This window comes from Rhineura floridana, chromosome 9 (genome assembly GCF_030035675.1).
Source record: "Rhineura floridana isolate rRhiFlo1 chromosome 9, rRhiFlo1.hap2, whole genome shotgun sequence".
In the NCBI taxonomy this organism is placed as follows: domain Eukaryota; kingdom Metazoa; phylum Chordata; class Lepidosauria; order Squamata; family Rhineuridae; genus Rhineura; species Rhineura floridana.
Genome location: NC_084488.1, coordinates 42,099,902 through 42,124,334, shown reverse-complemented (window position 1 = coordinate 42,124,334; position 24,433 = coordinate 42,099,902). Strand labels below are relative to the sequence as shown.

Sequence of the window (24,433 nt, the reverse complement as noted above, 5' to 3'; positions counted from 1 at the left end):
ACATATTATTTTGTTGAGGTTTTTCTTTGCCAAAGTTTGGGAAAACTTTGTGGATTGCGTAAGTTTTTAAACATGCTTTTGCTAAAACTATGCATCTCTATCAACCCAATTCACAATGCCATTAAGGCTCCTACTGGGAGGAAGGGCAGGATATAAATCAAATCAATATGTAAGCTGAAGTAATTAGATACAAGCCAAGTTACTACCACTGAAGTCAACAGGAGGAAATTGACTTAAAGCCATGTATTTGTGTACAAAGCAGAAACATGCACTAGGAAACTGGATCTGTAATATCTACCATTTGGTCTGTGATGTATACATTGGTACTGTTGCTTTTAAAAATAATAGATATCCTTTTTTTTAGGAATTGTGACATATTTATACTATTGTTGTGGTGACAAGATTCTCTGTTCACCTGTGACTTATGCTAAAACATAGTTATACTACATAGTGTAAAATTAGAAAATCTGTTCTTTGTGTGTTCTAATGGATGTAACGGTGATTAAGTATATGAGTCTTCTGACGTTGTAATCAGATGTGATTCAGGCTGTTAAATATCCATGAAGCAACATCTGCTTCACAGAGTGACCTTCTGCTAAAGAATACTTAGCATCTATTAGCAGATCATAGTGCAGATCTGCCCTATTTGAAATGCTCTAAACTAGCATAGTCTACTGCTGTTTAGCAACTAGCTTGCAATAATTTATTGCAGTTAAATAAAGCTTTTTTTTAAAAAAAACTTCATTAAATAATTATAGGGATTATAAGCATTTTGAAAACCTTTGTGTTCTATTGAAATCATCCATATAATTTCAGGGTTGGTTCATTTTAAAAAACTGAATTCTAAAGGCATGTTAGGGAATCTGTGAGATGCTATTTTGTGTAAGTGTTTATAAACCAGTTTTTAAAAAACAAAAACAAAACCTGAAACAAGTTAAAACTGAAAAACAGTTGTACCATCTGTTGTATATTAATTAGATTTTACCCTATCAAGGGTAAATTGATGCTTAAAGAATGTCGTTGAAGCCAATCAATAAAATAATATGTAAATATATTAGATTATGGTCTTTCATTTCAGTTTCTGCTTTAGATCTGGCAAAGGTGAGGATGATGTATAACGAACTTTAATTTTCTTTCTTCTCAGAGCAACCTCCAAATAACCAAGGCCAGTCGACCCTGCAACCTTTGCCACCTTCTCACAAGCAGCATTCAGCACAGCATCACCCATCTATCACCTCCCTTAACAGAAACTCACTGACAAATAGGAGGAACCAGAGTCCGGCCCCGCCGGCTGCTTTGCCCGCCGAGCTGCAAACCACACCTGAGTCGGTCCAGCTGCAGGACAGCTGGGTCCTTGGCAGTAATGTGCCACTGGAAAGCAGGTAATCCTTTAGGATCTTGTAAGACTCAAGTTATGCTCAAAATATTTAAGAAGCCTGAAATTGATATATCCCCATTCTGTCAGTAAGAGGTTTAATCTGTGGAATTTTGATACACTGTAGCCAGTATTGATACTGTCACTTTATCCGAAATGTCACATTGTAACTTAATTTTTCCTTTACCATGTTCTCTCTTAGTACATGTACAAATATACTGTACTTCAGAGATGTTACTAAATGGAGGCAAGCATTTTCTCCTTAATGTTCACTATTAATGTTGCTGTATTATCATGAAGAATTGCTCATCTTTGTAAGGTAAATATGAGTTAATGGACACACGATCACAGTGCTACCAAAGAAGCACTTCTCAAGAAAGCTTCACTATTTTGTATGTGATGATAACTTGAGCTTAACCCTAGCTTTGTACTTAGATGGTCCCTGTACTTACGTGACCTTTCATTCTTCCATAATGGCCAGTTAAAGTTACAAATGGCTGTATGTAGGCATAGACCTATTAACAGATCCAGAGTGTGAGGGCTGTCTATTCAGCTCATTTAGATGAGCAACAATTATAACATTACTGGAATGCCATCTGTGTTGTGACCCCTGTTGGGAATGTTTTCATAACATTTAAGTTATGCTTGTATAAAGTCTGGTCTGCATGATCCCCAAGCATTGAGAAATAAGAGTTTGCTTGAAGATGCCTGTTTACCTGCACATGGTTTCAGGTAACTAGAACTTCTTGTAAAATGAGCAGTAATATAAGTGGGCGCTTTAACAGTCTCCCGATGCAGGTCTAAAAACAAAGCAAAGCTACCTCCTCCTTTGTACAGCCTGCAACATGTGCAGCTTGGAGCACTGGAAGTGATTGCAGTTACTGTCATTTCCACTACTGGATAGGAAAAAATGGAGAAATGTTTCCTGATGCAAGACCTGGGAAGCCTCCCTCACTATACTTCAGAGCTTGGAAAAGTTACTTTTTTGAACTACAACACCCATCAGCCCAATCCAGTGGCCATGCTGGCTGGGGCTGATGGGAGTTGTAGTTCAAAAAAGTAACTTTTCCAAGCTCTGCTTTACTTAGGCATGTTTGTGTGTTTGTCTTTGAGGGTAAAGTTTGAGTGTATAGAATGGTGGAGCTCATTCTGGATAAAGTATCATGTTTATTTTGGACCTGTCTTTCTAGATGGATGCTTCATAAAGTTAATTCTCACTTTTTTTACACTGACAGTATTCTTGCTGCAGCTACTATTGGTCAATATGCCTATCATATCAAGCTATGTTGTTACCAACTAAAAGGACAAACTGTAAAGGGGTGGGTCAATACCTTGCAGCAGGGATTCCCATCCTTACTAAACCTCTCAATCTCCGCTGCCCCCCTTTCAATTCAGCAGGGAAATGAAACTGTCACTTTCCTTAAAGAAGTAGTCTTTGCACTCCCTTTAAATGGCATATTGAGTGATACTGATAACGGTTCCCCCTCTTTTTTCATCATCATCCCTCTCCTCCCTCCTTTTTCAGCCTCCTTGACTTCCTATAAAATCCTCTGGGTTTTTAAAATTGCCATTGCCAGTACTTACTCCTCACCTAGATGAACATTCCCTTTCTCCTTATGTAAGATCAGCTGTAAAAGGAGATATAACCAGGTCTTCACACTTGCTGTTTTGTAGTCATTCAGATCCATATCTGTCAAAGAAGACTAGAAGAAAAATTGTAATCTAAGTTGAAATGTTCCCCTAACTCTTATTTTATTTTGTACTGTAAAGCCTCAGCTAGATGAGTGTTCATTTTGTGAATTCTGGCTTGGCATATTGTATTGTTATAATGTTCTTGGACATAACCTGATATCTCTGTTGTGTTATTATTATAAAATCAATTTAATATTTTTTTTTAATCAGTTGCTGGAGCCATAGACCTGTCAAAGAATGTCATAGGGCTAGTTGTCACTGGAATGGTAAACCTTTGGGCTGTACCTACCACTTCAGATTGTAGGTAAAGGCTCATATGACTGAACACATACAAAAGTAGCAACTAAAGCAGCTAAAACAGTCTCCCTGACATCTAGTGTTTACAAAGATTTATTTGTTTGGGGTTTTTTGCATGGAGGACCATTTGGTCATATAAGCACCCATCTGCAATCTGAAGCTGATACAGTCCAGACACAGATTTACTACTCAGCTCACTGTGAATCAGACTATAGAAAGACAAGGGTGGTAAAACTGGAGTCATTTTAATCTGTTTGAACCCTTTCTGAGAAGTTCTGACCTACACAGACAGTATTTCCTTGCTAACTAAGTGCTTTGGTAATAGATGTGAAGAGAGTAGCTTATTTGTAGTTACTTGATAAAAGATGTATTAAAAATTTGCCCTGCAGTGAATGATTTCTTAGCATTGATCCGTCATTAGTTAATGTTTCTGTAGCTTCTTTATTTTAATTTAACATAAAACAACAGCAGAAGAAGAATAAAACTGCCTGTTTAGCCATTAGCAAGGTTAAAAGCTTCATTAAACAGCAGCTTCTTGACCTGGTGCCTAAAAACAGTTGGGGAAAGAGCTAGATGTGTCTCTGCAGGCAGCTGCTCTCAAAACCCATGTGCTACTAGTGAGAAGGCCATCTCTTGTGTGCTCAGCCTGCATAATTCAGACTGTATTAGGAGACAGAGTAAAGCCCTAAGCAAGTATATGTCATTATATGTCATAATGAGGATATAAAGAGCTAGTTTGGAAATGAGCTGCAGCAAGTCTGAAACATGTGTGCTCCCCATCTTCCTTCTGCTCCTCTAGCACAGTGACGAGGAGATTAGAAGCTTTTGCTTCCATTTTTGATTAACCATAACTTGTTGTTTCATCTATGCCTAACAAACTGTGCTTAATCATTACTATATCATGTTTGAAACAAGATAACTTCAAACTATGGTTTATTAAACTTGTTTATTAAAAAAACAGTTACGATTAACCATAGATTAGGGTTCAGGATGTTAATGCTCAACTGTAGTTGATGAAAAATGGAAGTGATAATTCCTAACCTCCTCCTGGGGCTGCACCAGAGGGGAGAAGGGGAATACATGAATACAAAGCTTTTTATGGATCATTCCCATAATAGTAAACAGTAATGGCTGGTGTGATGGGGCAGAGCTTACTAGATGAGACTATAGCAGGCACCTGTAAGGTTGAGACTGTGTGGATACACCAACAGGAAAGCACTATCTGATGTTTGAAGATAATTATTGGTCATCACATGATGCCTGTAGGCCTCAGAATTATTAATTAAAGGTTTTGTCATTGACCCTAAACAATAATTACTAAAAGCTTGTAAGACTTTCTGTGTTCATTAGAGCGGCTTATGGTAAGTCAAAATCAGAAAAAAATGAATAGAATGCAGAGGGACCATGATACCAGTTACAACATTATGCCCTCTTATGTAGAAGGAAATGCAAGCACAGCAAGTGTAGCTTAGGTTTAGGATATCTGAAGCAACGGTGGGGAACCTCTAATTTGCCATCCTAATTAAGTCCACCAGGCTCCCTATTTGGCCCACAGCATGGTTTTCCCTAAATCATGCCACCTGGCCTCAGATAATGTAGGCACGGGACAGATAAGCCCAAAGGACCAGATTGAACACAAAGAATTGTGAATGTACTCTAAATGTGCTTCCAATTCTTCCTTTCAACCTGCTGATAGAATTTGGTATCTTTTTCTACTATGACAGAAAAAAGCAATTAAATTAAAAAATGCTGAATTCCACTAGTAGGTTGAAAGGAAGAATTGGGAGACTTAGACTCTGCCTGTTCAATTTGGCCCATGCCTGATGCCATATTGTCCTGCACTTGATGTCATAAAGCATCTAGTGATGGACAGTTGGGTATGTTTTAGGGAAACCCATGCTGCAGGCCAATGGGCCTGCACTGTACCTGTCTGCCATGCCTTTCTAATGCCACTGGCTAATCTACTCAGAGAAGCTCTGTACTACTCTTGCAAGGGGCACAAGTGTCTGGTTCTGTGCTTGCTGGTTCTGTGTTTGTTTGAGCCACACCTGAAATAAAGAAAAGAGGAATTGGGACCACACTCTAAATGGACTCCCAGTTCTTCCTTGGATGCTGAAATGGTGATTGACAGGTGAGTCGCCCTGCCCACCAGTAAAAATTGCCCATGGTGGCATGCAGAAGTTTTGGATCCAGCCCACTGGCCAGATCCTGTTTCCCACACCAGTCTGAAGAGATGCTTGAAAGCACTGACAAGATCAGGTATTATATAAACCCAGCATAATACCTAGTACTATATAAGTCTAAACTAACAGAAATACTTTTGCTTGTGATTAAGTGAATTTAATCACTTAGGTGGATATTATCAATTGGTCATATTATAGTTAGTGTGCAAGACAATTTACTATAGTGCTTGGCAACACTTTGTGGAGTGGGGTAGACAGGATACAGAGTAGTTCACTAATGTTGTGTAGTTTTTTCCTCAGAATTCTGCTTCAATTAAAATATTTAGAGACATAGGGCTCATTTACACGGGAGCTGAACTCCGTTTTAAAGACGAAGAATTTTCCATCACGATGGGAGTTTAAAGATCACACTTCCTACCTTCCTATCACTATTTTGCATTCATACTGAAGGGAAAGGGTAAATTTTGCAACTTCCTAATGACCGCGCCCTCTTAAGGTCCAACTATCACTTCCTCTGGTTACCTTGGCAACTGAGCATGCTCAGTTTGTTCCAGAGTAAGTTTCATTTAAAAAAAATCCTAAAGTTTGATTATCTGTATTTTCAGAATCCAGCAGAAATAAAAATATTTATTTGAACAATGTTATACTTTTTTTTTACAAGTTAGGGGGGAAAGAAAAAAACAAAACACTGTTTACAGCAGGCTTGCAGAACGAGAGCCAGAAGAAATACAACAAAGGGAGGAGGAGGGAGTGGACGTGGACTCACAAAAGCATCGGAGCTAAGTCTGTAAGCCCCTAGAGATACGAAGCACAGATGGTTTTTCCTTCCCTTTTTGGATTAAAATTGGATTGATTTGTTGCAGATTAAAAGCAAAAAGCAGCAGGACGCCTTCCCTTTGCCTCCTGCATCATGTGATCACTGTGAATTAAACAGGAATGCAAGTAGAACCCATCTCACATTAAATCGCCATGTGAACTGGCCCATAATGTATTGAATTATCTCTTTGATTTCATTACATAGAGAGAAAAGTATTGAAGAAATAATTAATTGGAGGCCAATATTTCAGCACGTTGGATAATCTAATTACTATACTAATGTAAGAAGGTGAAACTTGATCAAAAACATTTGCCTTTTGTATACAATTTCCTAAATCATCAGCAAAGCTGACTGGGTGTGTGTGAAAAGTTTAGAAGCCATTGAAGCTTCATGAAGCATTTGTTCTAGAAGACAATTCGGTGCTTTTATTGGTGTGATTTCCAGTGGACCAACTGCCTTTTAATACTGATTAAGTCTCTGAAAACAGGTATTAATCTTTCATAGGAGGGATTGAATCCAGTTACCTGAAGACCTTACACTCTGCAGGAGTACAATATATTGAAAGGAGAAGGGCGCATAAACGTTTAATAGTTGATAGGTTAATGTGCTTCATCAGAAAAGAAAAGGCACAGATCTGTCACATTCACAATAATTTCATATGCTCTGTTTTCCCATTAGTTTCTCAGAAGTAACTCATAGCTAGTTGTGGCCCAGTTTGGTCAAGTCCCTCTTTCCTAGATGTTGTATATAAAGTTAAGTTCATTTGCTATTCAGTAAGCATCACCATTCCTTTATGTTAATGATGAGGTTAATGCACACAGTTCAGGAACATTTCTCTAAGATTATGTTGCATTAGGCTCAGAAAAACCTGACTCACAGGCTGTCATAATATTTTTCCCTGTGAAATGGGCATTGCCCCCTTCATAAAATATCAGTCATTTAGAAATAAGTCTAGTGTACATGCATAGGTTTGCACTGTCTTAAAACAAATCCAGCATGTAAGCATATTTATCCCCCAAATTAATGTACTCTCTTGTTCCCTCTAGAGTCTATACCAAATATCCCACTATGCTGATACACCTTCATAAGTTCTGTTTAATAGAAACTAGTACCTTTATTTTATATATATTTGTTATGGGAACCTCAAGTTGCAGGTGGTGGTTGTTATGTGCCTTCAGCGATCTCCAATAGCATCGGTTATAAACCATCGTGTTCAGATCTTGTAAGTTCAGGTCTGTGGCTTCCTTTATGGAATCAATCCATCTCTTGTTTGGTCTTCCTCTTTTTCTACTCCCTTCTGTTTTTCCCAGCCTTAATGTCTTTTCTAGGGAATCATGTCTTCTCATTATATGTCCAAAGCATGATAACCTCAGTTTCATCATTTTAGCTTCTAATGATAGTTCTGGTTTAATGTGTTCTAACACTCAATTATTTGTCTTTTTTGCAGTCCTTTGTATGTGCAAAGCTCTCCTCCAACACCACATTTCAAATGAGTTGATTTTTCTACCATGGTCTAAATGATCCTGTCTTTTGTGTTTGGTGATACATCTTTACATTTGAAGACCTTTGTAGTTCTCTCATAGCTGTCCTCCCCAGTCCTAACCTTCTTCTAATTTCTTGAGTATTGTCTCCATTTTGGTTAATGACTGTGCCAAGGTATCGATAATCCTTGACAAGTTGCAGGTACCTAGCTTGCATTGTATGAAATTACTGTTAGTTGATACTAATATAGGTAACAGAACAATGAAATTTATCTTGTTTATGAGCTTTTGGCTATTGAAATTATGTTAGCAGGAATTGCCTCCTGGTGTGAAACTTTTCAAAAGATAATAACCTATCAATTCATAAACATAATAGATTTTAGAATACAGGTTGAAGATGTAGCTCAGCCTTTCCCAACCGGTGTGCCTCCAGATGTTGATGGACCACAACTCCCATCAGCCTCAGCCATTGGCAATGCTGGCTGAGGCTGATGGGAGTTGTGGTCCAACAACATCTGGAGGCACACTGGTTGGGAAAGGCTGATGTAGCTTATAAGCCTTGCTAATTAACAGTGTTACAGGTAGAATTATTATGGTCTTGTTGTTCGTATATCATGAATTTAGTGCTTACTTTTTAAAGAGTTGCTTTTTGTGGGCTTTGATATGCTCTTTGCACTTGTTGTAAAATAGATATAATTGAAATTAATGTTAAATAATTACAGGAAAGCAATCCCACAATGAAAGTGGCAGATGTTCTTAGGCTAAATCAGCTGGGCATAGTACTTACATGTAAAAAATAAACAAACTGAAATATCAGTGTGTACTGATAAAAACAATCCTACCTGTTTATGGATGCAATATAAGTTATGAAGTCAGCTTACTACTTTTCATACCAACCCTGTTTTTAACCTAACTTGGTCTCTCTTCACAGTTTTATTAGAGTTGTGTTATTAGCTACAGAGACGAGGCAAGCCAGTGCTTTTCCTCCTTTCTATTTAGAAGGTCAGGAATAGCAAGTGGCATCGGAGAGGACAAGTAAGCCTTTGCTTTTGGATTTTGGGAGATGGTATTGAAGTTGCATCCAAGAGAAAAATGGAGAATATACATATCAGATGTCGAGAAGGGAATAAGATGTAATTCAAGAAGTTAAATTACATAAAATTAAATCTTATATGTAAATCCAAAGAATCAGAATATAACAAAACCAAAAATAATCAAACACTGTAATACAGAAACTAAGAAATATGCATTTAAAAAGTGAATCTTAAAGTTACATCCCTCAAGTGACAGCAGCCTCCTCTGTTAATGGGAGTAGGGAGGCATGACTAAGAGTGCAATCCTACTGCTATTTATGCCACGTGAGTTGAATATGGGGGACCTACCTGATCTGGATGGGTCCTCGGCATAAGCCCCTCATCCTGGCTCAGAGCCAGGACCCAGCCAGTTTAGCTGGAGGTCCACCAGAGAAGCCCAGTCCAGTGTGAAGGGAGTCAGTGGAAAGCCTGCAAAAGGGGGCATGTTGGAGGAGGGGCCAGGGGGATTTACGTGATATCCAGGTCCCGTTTGACTCCCTTCCTCAGCCCACCGTCACAGCAGCCAGTATGCTGGGAAAAGAGGTTGAGAATGAAACGTGTTTTGTTTCCCACTGTGCCCTGCTGACACAGCCAACGTCTTCCCCTCCACGAGGCCTCACGTGGCAGCCGGATGTGGCAGCCCTTTCCACTGACTTCGCTCCCGCTGGCCTCTGACAAATTGGATTGCTCTGTAAATCTGCAGCTAAGATACTCTTCCTCTTTGATTTTTTGTTTTTTCAAATGATTACTCATATGTGTTCTTGAAGTCTCCACTTTTACTTAGTTACTCTTGCAAGGTGGAAAATAGTTTAGTCTTGGGTTGACATTTGTTTATTTATTTATATTTGCTTGCAGAGCTAGCAAAAGTGAGAATCTCTTGAGCCGTTATGTACTTACTAAGACAATTTTTGTAACTTTCAACACATAGAACTCATGTCTAGTCAGTACCTTTACTAATGAAATCCAGATCACAGAGATTGTTGCAAAATAAGAACATCCAAAAGAATCCCTATCCCTGAAAAAGCTTTACATTTATATGTATCAATGAAATACCTAGGATTGCCAAGTTGTATCTTGGAAATCCATCTATTCCTTTGAATTCTATTACTCAGCATGAAGGAAGGAAGCCATGGTTTATCTCACCTGGCCCTCTTCCAGACCTTTTTACTGCTGCCCTCCCCCACATGCAGTGTTCTAGATGAGTCTCATAATAGGCAGGATGGACTGCAGGACTGGGGTGCTTTTCTTGTCTGCTGCATCTGGGATTTTAATTATTCTTTTTAAATCCTGAGATTGTGATGTGGCAATTTTTCTGTACCCTATTTCTGTTCAGATGCTGCCTTTCATCACCTGATGATGCTCAATGACACTGAGAAACAATGGAATGTTGTGTATTTTCTGATATTAGTTTGAGGTGATATTATGTGTAGGTATCTTTTTTCAGTGACATGGAGATTGCAACATGATGGTAGAAGGCAACATTAGATACATCAGCACAAAATGAGCCGTGGACATTGCCTCTTAATTGTTCATTACAAATGCTCAGTCAGCACTGATTTTCTCCTTTCAAAAATATGATGGGGTCTGAACTGGTGGTGGCTGACCAGGAACAAGACCTTGGGGTTGTAGCAGATAACTCAATGAAGATGTCGATCCAGCTTGCAGCAGCTGTGAAAAAGGCAGATTCCATGCTAGGGTTCATTAGGAAAGGAATTGAAAATAAAACTGCCAATATCATAATGCCGTTATACAAATCTGTGGTGCAACCATACTTAAGAGTACTGTGTACAGTTACACCTCAAAAAAGATATTGTAGACATAGACTCCAGAATGGGGGGTAGGGGGACTTGACCCCCCTGAAGACTAAGCTTGGGTGGGCTGCACTTTCCTGCACTTCCACTACAAAGAGGTCTCCAGAGTATGAGCATCCCTTCTGTAATCTATGGAGCCCACATCGGGAATGCTAAAGATTACTGTGTTTATTTTGTTCTGTTTTCATCAAGGCCTTTGCCTGACAGCCATCTTAGGAACAATTCCAGCCAGCAAACTGGAGCATGCTCAGTTTTCCTTTGCTATAGTGATATACCTGCCCTTTGGCCACTAGATGGCAACACACAAACTACTCAGAATATTACTCCTTTCCTCAGTTGCCTAGAGATCTGTGCTGGGGTATTTGCATTTCTTCCCCATAGATTCTGTCCTGTTATTTGGGGTGTATTTTGTTCATAAAAGGGGCTGACGCACCTTAGAAATGGAGATTTTCTCTTTAAAAGTACTTTCATTGAGCTAACAGAGGGCCTAGTTCTGGGAGAACTCAGGGACGAGAGCTTTGCAGCAGCGATTTTATTCTGTATGTTGGAGCCCTACTGAAGATTAAGAACAAAGGCCTGCAACACAGTGAATTCAGAATCATTCTTGAATGAGTATAGTGCTTTATAAATACCAGTTTGAGCTAAATGCGGCTCATATGCTCAGCTGAAATTGTGATAAAGAATCAAATATACAGGTTTCTCAAACTTTCAAACAGTTTAACATAAGCAGATTCACTAACTTAATGCAATTAGTTTCACAGATAGAGAGTGTAGTTTATACTGCAGTTACGTTGACAAAGGTACAGACGTTTCATTGTTATTTTTTTTTTATTCTCAACTCAGACATTGTGTGAACTGCTAAACAGTTTAGCTGACCTGCATAGAAAATAGAAATCCTGTTTGGCATCAAAATAGGTTTTAGAATATAGTTGTGGCATGAAATAAGGGATGCAAAAATAAGCTATGCAGCCCAATTTGTATGCATGTTTACACAGAAGTCCATTGAGTGATGAGATTTACTCCAAGGTAAATGTACATAGGAAGCAGCTGTTTAAGCCACAATTCCCAACACAGAGTTTCTGTTTGGGAGAAACTCTCCCAGTGTGTTCAGCGTTTCTATAAAAAAAATAAAGATTCACACACACACACACAATGGTTGCTTCTTTTGATTACTTGCAGGACAATTTCCAAAAAAAGGCCATTGCTTGATGCGTGGCTGCTGCCATCAAAGAAAACAGATTCTGCCTCGAAGAATTGCCTAAAGACACATATCAATTCAGTAAGCTGAATGAAGACGATCAACACCTTGAAAATGATCCTCAGGAAACAGATGAACTGCCATATTCATCCACCAGATTTGTGCCAACAAAATCCTATAAATTTCCATAAAGTAAGGGTAATAGGTCTTGTCAGCTGAAATGGTTTGAGAAGTTCACCTGGCTTCATTATGATATGGATCATGATGTGGTTCTTTGCCATGATTGCAGTAGAACATTTATAAAGAAGAAGGATTCTTCAAATGTAGAAGTGAGTTTTATTCTAAAAGGTTTCTCAAATTGGAAACATGCTGTTGAAAAGAGCATTTACCACATTGATTCTATGGGATATCATCTAACAAAAGAGAAAAGTATCAATATTGTTGCACCTTTTACAAAGCTTTCAAGTAAGCAGCAGCAGGAGGCTCGAGAAACACTACGCATCATAGTTAGTTCTGTGTGCTACCTCTGTCACACAAGTCAAGCATTGCAGGGGTGCGCCAAAGAAGATGGTAACGTGATTGACCTTTTGGAGGGACGCTCAGAACATGTATCTGCCCTTAAAAGGTGGCCGACACGAAGAGACAAATGGCTGAGTGGTGATATCCAAAATGAGCTACTTGAAATTATGGCTGAAAGACTGCAACATGACATCATTAAAGAGGTGAAATCAAGCCTTCCTTTGGAATAATTGCTGATGGGATAATAGATATGACTGGAGATGAGCAGTTTACATTGTGTCTGTGTTGGGTAGAGAGTGAATCATTGAACATACAAGAATACCTTGGTGATTATAACCCTTCTGACTCTACAGCTTGTACTCTCTTCACTGCTGTGAAAGACATGATCATTTGCCTGGGACTTGATTTCCATGCTTTGCGTGGACACTCCTTTGATGGTGCAGCTAACATGTCTGGGCGTATCTCTGGTGTTCAAAAAAAATCATCAACATTCAACCCAAGTCAATTTGCATACACTGCAGCAACCACTCACTAGAGTTGGCTCTGCAAGAGGCTGCTCGCAGATATGACAGGGTCCCAATGTCTCCGGCATTCTGTGAGCCAATCAGTATGAAAGGGGAAAGTGTTAGCCACTGAGAAGAGTCTCCTAACATACTTCCTTGTCATTTCCTGCTGATTGGAGCCAATCAGAATGAAAGGAGGTAAGTCAGTCACTGAGAAGACTCTTATCAGTAGCTAACATACTCCCTTTCATGCTCATTGGCTCCTAAGAACGTCTGTTGTGGTGGGCAAAGGCATTAACAAGGATCTGATTCTCAACCCAGCAGCATAAATAGGAGCGGGAGAGGAGGGAGCATGGCCATGACTATCATGAAGGGACCCTGCACTTCTACATTTGCTACTACATTACTGCATATATCCATAGCAGCGTTTGGACCATGCAAAGAGCTTGCAAGAACCCTGCAGAGCACCAAATACAGTGCAGCAGGGGCAAAGCAAGCAGCAGAAATGCTTATTTGTACCCTGTCAAACCTAAGATCAGAGAGTGCATTTGAGCAATTTGGCAAGACACAAAAATTGCTGCTGAGAAACCGGGCTTGAAGATTCCTCAAATTCCAAGAGGTAGAAAACTACCAACACTTTTTTAGCATACAAAGACACCAACACCACCAGTGGTTGTGGATGCAAAGAAAACTCTCCAGAAGGATTTCTTTGATGTAATTGGTCACATAACATCTGAAATCAAATGTCGGTTCAGCCAGCCTGGAATGGACCAACTAGTGAAACTGGAAAATGCTTTAGTAACTGCTGCATGTGGAAGGCATTTCAGTAGCACAGAAGAGCTCAGGGAGGCCCTTGGTGTTCACAACTACAGTTTTGATTTGAACAGGTTTTTGGCACAGCTATTACTCCTCCCATCAGTCATTCCAACTGCTGAAGTAAAGACTATTGAAGACATCTCACAGTCATTGAGACAACAGCCTCAGGCAATCTGAACTTTCTTAGACTAGGTCATCATGCTGGTACAGCTCTTATATACCATACCTGCATCATCAGCATCAGTGGAACACTCTTTCAGTGCTCTGAGGAGAGTGAAGACATATCTGCATAATCACATGACACTGAAGTGCCTTACATATCTGCTCCTTCATGTGCACAAGCAAAAAACTGGCCAAATTCCTTTGGCTTAAGTGTGCCACAGTAATGTTTATGGTTTATTAAAACACAAACAAGGAGTCTGTGGCACCTTAAAGACTAACAGATTTAGTTAAGGTGCCACAGACTCCTCGTTTGTGTTTTCATATCTCAGACTAAAATGGCTACGCCTCCTGAACCTATAGTTAAGGTTTGTTGTTATTAAATATAATACATACCTGTTATGATATCCAAGTTATACATAAAAGAATACAAGAAACACAACTGTACTCTTTATTTTAAAATCTTTATTTTATTTATTACATATTTTAAGATCTTTTTATTTCTTTTATTGTCCTTTAATTTAAAATTTATTCTAAGATCTTTTTATTTCTTTATTTTAATTTATTGTACTTTATTTTTAATTTTTAATTAATTTATTTTATGATCTTTATATATCTTTATTTTAAAGATGTTATATGAATTTCCAGTAATAAATGGAAAGCTTCTTTCTGCAAAAGACCTTGCTTTCTTCTTTTCAATCTCTGTCACAAAAACAGGTTAGCTGGAATTACAAAGGGTATTCCATTATCCATAAGCATTCTGTAATTTTTACTTTAAGCAATTACTACTTATGTTTTTTTCTTTTTTATTCAAGTGTATTTATGATTGTGACAGTGCTAGAATATGACAGATTAATTATTTATTTAACCCATTAAAAAAGCAGATGTAAACATATACCTGCAAGTAGGTTATCATGACATGATCTGCCTGCCAGCCTTAAAAACAGTTCCAGGGGCCCTGATTGTAAAGTTGGAAAAGGTTCAGAAAAGAGTAACCAAAATGATCAAGGGGATGGAGCAATTCCCCTATGAAGAAAGGTTACAGTGTTAGGAACTATTTAGTTTAGAGAAAAGGTGAGTAAGAGGAGACATGATAGAGGTGTATAAAATTATCAATGTTGTGGAGAAAGTGGATAGAGAAGTTTTTCTCCCTCTCTCACAACACTAGAAGTCATGGACATCCAATGAAGCTGAATGTTGGAAGATTCGGGAGAGACAAAAGAAAGTTCTTCACACAGCACATAGTTAAACTATGGAATTTGCTCCCACAAGAGGTAGTGATGACTGCCAAGTTGGGTGGCTTTAAAAGAGGTTTAGACAAATTCATGAAGGATAAGGCTATCAATGGCTAACTATGATGGCTATGTTCTCCCTCCACTGTTGGAGGCAGTAGGCCTCTGAATACCAGTTGCTAGAAACTGCAGGAGGGGAGACTGCTGTTGAACTCAGGTCCTGATTGCAGGCTTCCCACAGGCATCTGGTTGATCACTGTGAGAACAGGATGCTGAACTAGATGAGACCAGCAGGCACTCACTTACTTACTTATTAATTATATTTATATCCCACCTTTTTCTCCACGGAGATCAAGGTGGCATATAAACAAACCCATTTTTATCCGCACAACGACCCTGAGAAGCAGTTAAGGCTGAGAGACAGTGACTGGCCCAAAGGTCACTCAATGAGCTTCATGGCTGAGCAGGGATTTGAATCCGGGTCTTCCAGCTCCCTTATGTTCTTATGGTCATACTGCTGGGATTTTTTTCTGCTGCAAGTATTACCGGCTTGCAGTGTCCATTTGATTCTCGTTACAGCATTTATGTGGCAGTTCAGTGAGCTCAAAAGGGTTTAAAAATGAGAGAGTAAGAGACCTCTTGAGGGTTGAACTTGCAGGGTTCTCTTAAGAGTGTTATGATTACACCTATTCTACTTGTTTATGAACATCTATATACCTCCAATACTCTCCTATAAAATAAAATTTACGAGCACATGCTGCCTTTTTTTCTTGGTGTAGTGTCTTCTTGCATGGGAGCGCTAATCCCTAGTTGAGGTCTCTAGTAGGGAAGGATGGATCAGTCTGTTTCTAGTCAATGTCAGCTTTGCAAGTTTTCATTCATAGATTTGTTCTCTTTCCTCTTCTGTTACTTGTGATTTAAAAAAATCCACACAAAAATTGTGTTTACTTTGATATTTAAATATGCATTTAATTACATATTTTATCACAAATTTATTTAAATATGTATTTTCTCGGGTTACTTCACCTCAGAATTCACAGAAATCAAATTCCTCAAGCATCCATTACCTCCAGACACTTCTTGTAGAGTAAAAAAACAAGTAATCATTTATTTGATTTAAAAAAAATTCTACTGCTCATCTCCCATTATTTGAAGCAGGTTACAGACATAAATTAAATTTTAAAGTTCAAAATCCAGAAAATGTTGATACAGGTAATATACAAAACAGCAGCAAATCTAGTCTACAGCAACGGATATAAATAATTTAAAACCAGAATTAAAATTCCAAAACCTTGGCAAAAAAGATGTCCCTTGCCATTCTTCCTGTGTTACTTAATGCCAATGTTTATAGGAAGTATTGTAAGGCATTTCTTTTCTAATCATTGCAAAACATACTTTTTCTAATACATACCTTATTTGGTAGGTCATTCTATAGCCTCAGAGTGACTTCTGAGAAGATCCTGCTTCTCTCTTTTAGAGTTGTAATCCTGGTTTGCTCTGTAACCTGCTTGATGATGAAACATCTGCTTTGGTCCAACAAACTTGAAGACTTGTGGGGAGATGAAAGTAATTATATTACTTCATGTAGATACTAAAATGCCCACCCTAGCTGCTTGCAGGCCATAGCAATCTAGGCGGTGACATTGTCATCATCCTCAGCAGCAGCTTGTCCAGAAAAGGTCCTGCTATCTAGGAACAAGAGTGGAAAAGGTCTCTAGGCAGGAGCAGCTTGTGGGGCAGGAAACCACCAGAGAGTCAGCCTCCTGGCAGCAGTGTTGCTACCACTTACTGGGATGGTGGGGGAGGTCAGAGCAGTGTTGGTGCACTGGTGGTAGTGCTGTATTGGTTCCACCAGTGCACCCACATCAACTGCATCAATGCCCCACTCCATCCCATCATGGAGAGCAGCGGCACTGCCCCACCCCGCTGGCTACTCATGCTGTAGGGTATCTTTTTAACCAAACTGGTAAATTTTTCAGATAGCTCAATAGTCTAGACTCTGCAGAAGCCTTTAGAGCTGTAAGGGGCAATCTTCATTCAGAAAGAGGACACAATTGTCATAACACTTTCTGAGCAAGTTGCTTGGAGATTGTGTTCCCCAGGTAAAAGGTTTGTGATGCACCATTCCTTTTAGCAATGCCTGGATAGGGATTGCAAGCTAGATGGACCCAGCTAACTGGCTGGATTCTGCCAGTGGACCAACAGATGCGCACAGCAGCCTTTTTGTTAGGAGCTGGCTTTCTCACATTTTAAAGAAAATAAATAGTGGTTAAAAGTTTTTCCAGCTATCTTTGTTCACAAAACTATATGAAGGTGTAAAGGGAAACGATCCATTAATACACTGAAGTACAACATGAGATAGTGTTATGATATCACTCTTTTAATACATTTTCTGGCTAGGGATTTCAGTGGCTTTTTCAGAATACATAAAATACATTTCTATTATTGGCTACTTCTAGCACAAACCTATCATATAAGAAACTGTTTCTAACTTATCCTTGCACTGATGGATAAGTGGCTCTCTTTAATGTGGGTGATATTTATTTTGTAAAGTTTCCAGTTGGTGGTCTGAGCTATATTGCCTTTGGCTGGATTTACAAGCTGTTCCTGGTTCTTCAGAAGATGTTATTTCCAGTTAATTTGATTTTACTACCCTACTTCTGTATTGTCTCATCTTGCACATTCATTTTTTAAAAAACAAAAACATGTTTTTCCATTCTGGTTCTCCACTAAGGAGCTTGTAGTGAATTCCCTCAGTTTTGTGTTTCCAAAGATGCAACCACACAGTGTCATGCTTGTAATTAAACTACTTTAGTGTGTAAATACATATAGCAATATACTAGCAAGTATAGACAACAGGACCTTATTTTGAGAAAAATATAAATATATTATTCCAGAAGTATAGCTGTTAGTCTGTTGTAGCAAAATCAGCAATAAGTCCTGTGACAACTTAAAAATGCTGGGAAAGGCTCCTGTTTGAACCTCTGGAAAGTCATTGCCATTCAATGTAGACATCACTCAGATAGATAAACCAAAGGTCTGACTGTGTTCAGACTTTATGCTAATCCAGGGGCGGGAAACCCTTTTCACCCCAAGGGCTGCATTCCCTTCTGGGGGCCACATGCCAGTGGTGGGAGGGTCCAGAGGCAAAAGTGGGCACAGCAATGAGTGTAAATGTTACCTTTATACAGTAGTCTGGTTTCTACACAAACTTACACATCCGTCTCTATTCTCCATCCAGGCAAGCAGAAGGCATGATTGGAATTCAATGACCCATTCCAACAAGGCAAAAACTCTCAAAAGGTGCAAAACATGGGTGGGGAGGGGGTATGGCTTGAGAAGAGGGTATGGCCTGGGGAGAACCCTAAGGGGCAGGTAGAGAGTCTGGAAGGGCCGCATTTGTCCCACCCCGATGTAGTACTATAGTGTGATGTGCACATGCTTAGGCAAGCCTCAGGCTCATGTGCTCTCCCTTTTCCTCCTCCAATGTGGCTACGAGGAGTTTGGTAGGTTACCCGTCTGTTTTTCATTAACTGCAGCTTGTCATTTTGTCCAAATACACAAATTGTAGTTAATGTTGATTACAGTTTGTTTAAATAAACCAACTCGAAACCAAGTTGCAAAAATAGAAGCTAAAATAAAACAACTTGAAACTAAGTTGCAAAAACATTTGATCTCGTCTTGGCTGCACCAGAAGTGGAAAGGGATGGCCTACTTGTTGCTTGTTCATGTTATACTAAACTGTGGTTTAGCATGGCATTCAAACATAGCCATAAGCCAGCTTTTCTGTTTTCCCATTCCTTAAATATTTCAAACTTGATTAGTTTTAATATTAAAAAGCTCGCACCATAATACAGTCATTATTATTTAAGTGCCATAGAACTCTGTTCCTTTTTCTAAATAAATCATTAGATTTTGTTTATTTCATCAAATATGGTATCTTGAGATAAAATAACTCTTCAAAAAACCCTTCATGGCCACACACACCATTTTTGCTGCTGGGTTGAGAATGAAATCCTTGTTAATGCCTTCTGCTACAACATCAGATATCCCTAGGAGCCAATAAGCATGAAAGGGGAGAGTTTTCATTAGCTGAATCTTCTCAGTGGCTGAATCACCTCCTTTCACTCTGACTGGCTCAAATCAGCAGGAAATACAAGGAACCATGTGAAAAGACTCTTCGCAGTGGCTAACACACTTCCCTTTCATGCTGATTGACTCGTACGATACTGGAGACATAGGGACTCTGCTAGGACTTGGCTCATAAAAAAGTAAAGGGTCTAAGACCCCCTGAGACCCTGGATGACTACACTGAAAACTGAAAGTAACTGAAAACTAAAATAATGACCAACTCTTTGAAACTCATAATTCTGTTTAGTTACTAATGCTTGTGGTAGTGTTAAATAGAAAAGCTCTTCAAAATACTGTATAGTTATAGATTAATTTACTGTATACAAGGAAAAAGTCCTTTTATCTTTTCATTTTTCAAAGGACGTGTCCCATGAATATCTTCCTGGCTAACAATATTTATAATAAATTCCAAGAGTTACTGAGTCAAATCCATATATTCTCTGTTTAACTGTGATATATCTTGTTCATATCAAGAGTATGTGACTAGGTCTATAATATATTCATTTTCTTTCACATTGTCCTTTATATAAATGCTGTAAAAATGCTAAGAAATCTGCCATGTTTGCCTTGATAAAAAGATCTACATAATGTGCTTTATGCATTTCTAGAAACATAATTTGAAAACGTTTTCCCTCTTAGCTCAAGTAGAATTACGTTATGAAGGAAAGTTCAAAATAAAGCTATATTTGTTTCTCTTAAGAAACAAGTTTAGGATAAGATTGGCCAATTTGGCATTTCTTGGTCTCCTTCATCAAAACAAAGAAACTAATTAAGTTATTACCTAAGAAACATGTGAGAATAAGCAAAGAATCATGAGTTGAGAAAGAGCTTTTCTAGAGACGACTTCCTCCTAATTGTGTAGGAACAGAGGTTGTTCCAATGTGGAGCAAATCTCAACTTTGTTTCCTCATACTTTGGTATAACGTTTTGGTAGGATTTTCAACACGAGTTTTAATATACACTTTGTATTTCTGAACTTCTAAACTTCTGGCTGCCAACAGAAATAAACTATTGTTATTTTTCTCAACTCTGAACAAGAGGCTTGCTTAACACTGTTGTTGACTGTTTGTGGTACCACAATGCCCAAATCCAGGAAGAGCAATCTGCATACACAAACACATTTCCATAGGCTTATTGACCATCTGCATCCAGCAACTAGCAGATTCTGCACCATAGAGAGATGAGACATGCTGAGTGCATTGACAGAACAAATCACCTGATGTAGGAATAGGGGGCTGATTCCAAGTAACCCCTTTCCATCTAGTAGATGGCATCTGCAGCATGTAAGAATCTATGCATCAGGGCCATCATATTTAAAAATTCTCAAACCTGAATAAATTGTAAGGTACTACCCCCCCCAACATTAACAAATACAGAATAAGAAAAAAATGCCATTAGCAATCCTACACACTAATTTGTTTTTACTTTTTATTTTCTGCAGGCATTTCCTATTCAAAACAGGAACAGGGACAACACCACTGTTCAGTACTGCGACACCGGGTTACACAATGGCATCCGGCTCGGTTTATTCCCCTCCTACACGGCCACTACCTAGAAACACCTTGTCAAGAAGTGCTTTTAAATTTAAAAAGTCGTCAAAGTACTGTAGCTGGAAATGTACAGCACTCTGTGCTGTAGGGGTCTCTGTGCTACTGGCAATACTACTATCTTACTTTATAGGTAAGCTTGTATTTATATGATTATTGTCGTCATAAATCTATGTTTTGCTGGTTCTTTATGGACACTGCCAGACTGCATAATATACAGCTGTCTTGTTCTCAGCAAGTGCTGGAAACTATAGGAGTCATGAAAGCAATTTAATTAAAAGTTCTTCAGATAGGATAAAAAATATCTGTATTTTGTAAGCATTTTGCTGAAAAATGGCAAACAGCCATTTAAAAAAATTGAACTATAATTTTAAAACGCACTAGCTCTCCTTTTTAGGAGGGATAAGACTATAATTTAGCCATCAGTTCTATATTAAAAAGTGCAAACAAAAAGGAGTGGGCAAAGTCATGCAAAATATTTTTTTTGTTTCTGAGCAAAAGCTTAAACATTGGTTTTACTTTTATTTATGTGTTCATAATGAGTGACAGAGAATCAAATTATTCTAATAATATTGTAGAACTACTTAATTTCAAAACCCCATGATCCAATGGGTACAGTATAATTATAGATTGTCATTGTTACAGATTTATAATTACAGAAGTCACAAGTTGAATTTCAGTGGCCACACCAAAAATGTCTTGGATCCCAATGAAAAGTGTATACGTATAAAAAGCTAAGACCCTTTATGATCCTGAAATGTTGATAGCCTGTGTTGAAATACGCTTGTTAAATTTCAGTCCTTGCCACAGCATTACACTGAATACACCTTTGAAGTAGGTCCCTGTTGACGCTGAAGCCCCTGTGAATAATGCAAAAAATTATGATTCTGAGTAACAGAAGAAATTCCCCCTTCCCTGCCGGTGGAATATGTCTGCCTTGACAAAATTACAAGTCTCCTGATGCCCAGGAGAGTTTTATAGGAATTATGTTGGCGGTTTCTGCTATATATTGCTATTTGAGTCCTCATTGGATTTTCTCTGTCTTTTTTGGTGAATGCATTATGATTTGCAATGATAATTGTATGGAAGTTGCTTGTACTCTTCAGCCCCTACAAGAAGTAGTGCAGTTACATCAATCAGTTGTTTTTATTTAGACTTATAGCCCAACCTAATCCCTCTTCCCCTGACCCTGCAAGTGTCAGGACAAAGTAATTACTTATATACAACATGTCCTGAAACATTTAGAACAGCTAAGACTCCATTCCAGAGCACAGTTATGCACATTTCAGTATCACTGATGTCAAGCCTATGGTGATTTTAATCGTGTAGACTGGATTGTGAGTCAAAATATTAAGTATATGAAATTATAAATATGCAGTTAAAAGCCACTTTTATACCCTAGACTCTGTTTAGTTAAAATGTCTTGAATCAAATATATTTTATGTTACTGAGGCTTTATTTTAGGTTGTGTGTCAACTGAATGAATGTTTTTCTTTCACCTGGCTGGAAGATGGAACAGTTGCCAACTATAGTGCCGATAATAAATGTTGCTGCAGAACTGACCCTGTTTTTCCACTTCCTGATTTCTGAGGCAGATAGTGCTGACTTCTGGCGGGCAGACACACCTCCCTGCATTTATGGTTTTCTTACTGATCCTGATAATGCTTGAAGGAGGGGACAGTGCCATTTTGGATGTGCCATATGCACGCTAGATGAGCCCTCGTAGGATAATACCATCTTGTAAGTGCCATTGGCCCACCTGTATGCATTGCTGCTGCTTTCTAAAGCAATTTTTAAGTGACATACTTCAGGCTATGTGCATTAAATCTACCATTAAAAATTATCTGCAAGGGAGTGATGATGCATCCAATAATGCACTGGCCTGTGGTCACCATTCTAGGACATATGTTAATAACATGCAATATTGCCCGTGCTGCAATGATGGGCTTTTAAGATTTGTTTAAAATCTGTAATATATTAAAATGACAGTATGCTGCCCCTTCAAGTGTGGCCACTATCTGCCATCTAATATGACTGCTTTTCCTTATCTGATGATATAGTGACTCTTAACTGAAGTGACAAGGTTAAAATCTAGAGTGTTTTACCTAGTGGAGCTTCGCATGTGGTTATTGATTGTATTTACTCTGTGTGGCATTTACTCTCTGTGGTAAAAACAGTGGCAGGTTTTGCTTTGTTACTTTTCAAGTAGTGTGCCATGCAAGAATGGTGCTACAAAAAACAAAATTGTCATGAAAAATGCTTAGGTACCTTTCCATATGGTGGGGGATGCCATGAGAGAGACAATATTCCTAAGGCACATGCAAAGCCACCCTTCCAATGTGGATGTTGTCTAGTAAGGCAGAACTGATAAAGAATGAGGACTTGCGATAACAAGAAATACAATGCGAAATACAATGCAAAATAAAGAACAAGACAAGTATAATGAGTTACAATACTTTCTGGCAGGGGAAAGATGATCCTGAACATTTCTGTGTTGAAACAGGTATTGGGATACCCTATTTGTGCATTGGGATACCCTACTCATGTGTTGAGATTTTTTAAAAAAAATTCTACAAACTGAGAACCTTTCTGCATTTAATATAATTTGATTTTGTTGAGAATGGGTAAAGCTATGCTGCACTGCATCACAAATAACTAATTCATCTGCCTGCTGAAATAAATAATTCACAGGGGTTGCCTTCTCTATGTATTCAACAGGGAACTCTTTATGTACTGGTGATATTACTGATTCACTAATAGGCAAAAAAAACTTGTGGTTTAAGAACGTACCTATCGCCCACAGATATTTCTATCAAACTTTAAAAAGCAGGGAAATTGGGCAGCTATAGTGAATGGACCAGGGGAGCAGGAGACCTGACCTCCTCTCTGAGATATTGTACTGCCCTACACATTTGTCAAAATGCAAACACAATTTGGATTGGTCTTTCACAGTCCAATTCTCTTGCTGTGTAGCTTGGAAGAATTTGTTAACGTGTCTCTGAGCATATAGTGAGTGGTGGCAACACCTGCCATCTCCAAAGATGTGAAAGACCAACCCAAATGGTGTTTCCATTTAGACAACTCGGAGGGTGGCAACAAGGGAGAGGGCCTTCTCAGTGGTGGCCCTCAAATTATGGAATGATTCACCTGATGAGGTGCGCCTGGCGCCAACACTGTTATCTTTTCGGTGCCAGGTCAAGACTTTCCTCTTCTCCCAGGCATTTTAGCATATGTTTTAAATTGTTTTTATATTGTTTTAAATTTAAAATTGTGTTTTAAATTGTTTTTAAAATATGTGTTTTAAATTATATATTTGTAAACCGCCCAGAGAGCTTCGACTATGGGGCGGTTTACAAGTGCAATAAATAAATAATAACTTAGATAGCAAGCCACTTTTGAAGAGCCAGTTGGTGGCTTCTAATGTTGCACAAAAGCATTACCACAACTGAGAAGTTGCAACCTCTACTGAAAAAATGTGCTGATATCGATTGATAAAGGAAAGTTGGAAAATATATTAGAATTGTATATTGTGGAATCATAAATGGGACAAATTCTGATTTACACATACAAATCACTTTCTCCATAAAATCCACAAATGG

The 24,433-nt window shown here is 38.5% G+C and overlaps 1 protein-coding gene across 12 annotated transcripts in view; it reads left to right on the top strand.

The window, feature by feature from the left end:
* Positions 1–24,433, top strand: part of TENM3 (teneurin transmembrane protein 3) — a 711,055-nt gene that overhangs the window by 462,660 nt on the left and 223,962 nt on the right. For 11 of the 12 annotated variants that reach the window (XM_061585249.1, XM_061585250.1, XM_061585255.1 and 8 more), the window contains 2 exons: positions 1,145–1,382; positions 20,729–20,967. In XM_061585249.1, the coding sequence (XP_061441233.1) occupies positions 1,145–1,382; positions 20,729–20,967 (477 nt within the window). Of the gene's footprint in view, positions 1–1,144; positions 1,383–18,397; positions 18,460–20,728; positions 20,968–24,433 lie in introns of those variants that run through there. The other variant, XM_061585261.1, reaches the window with a different exon arrangement.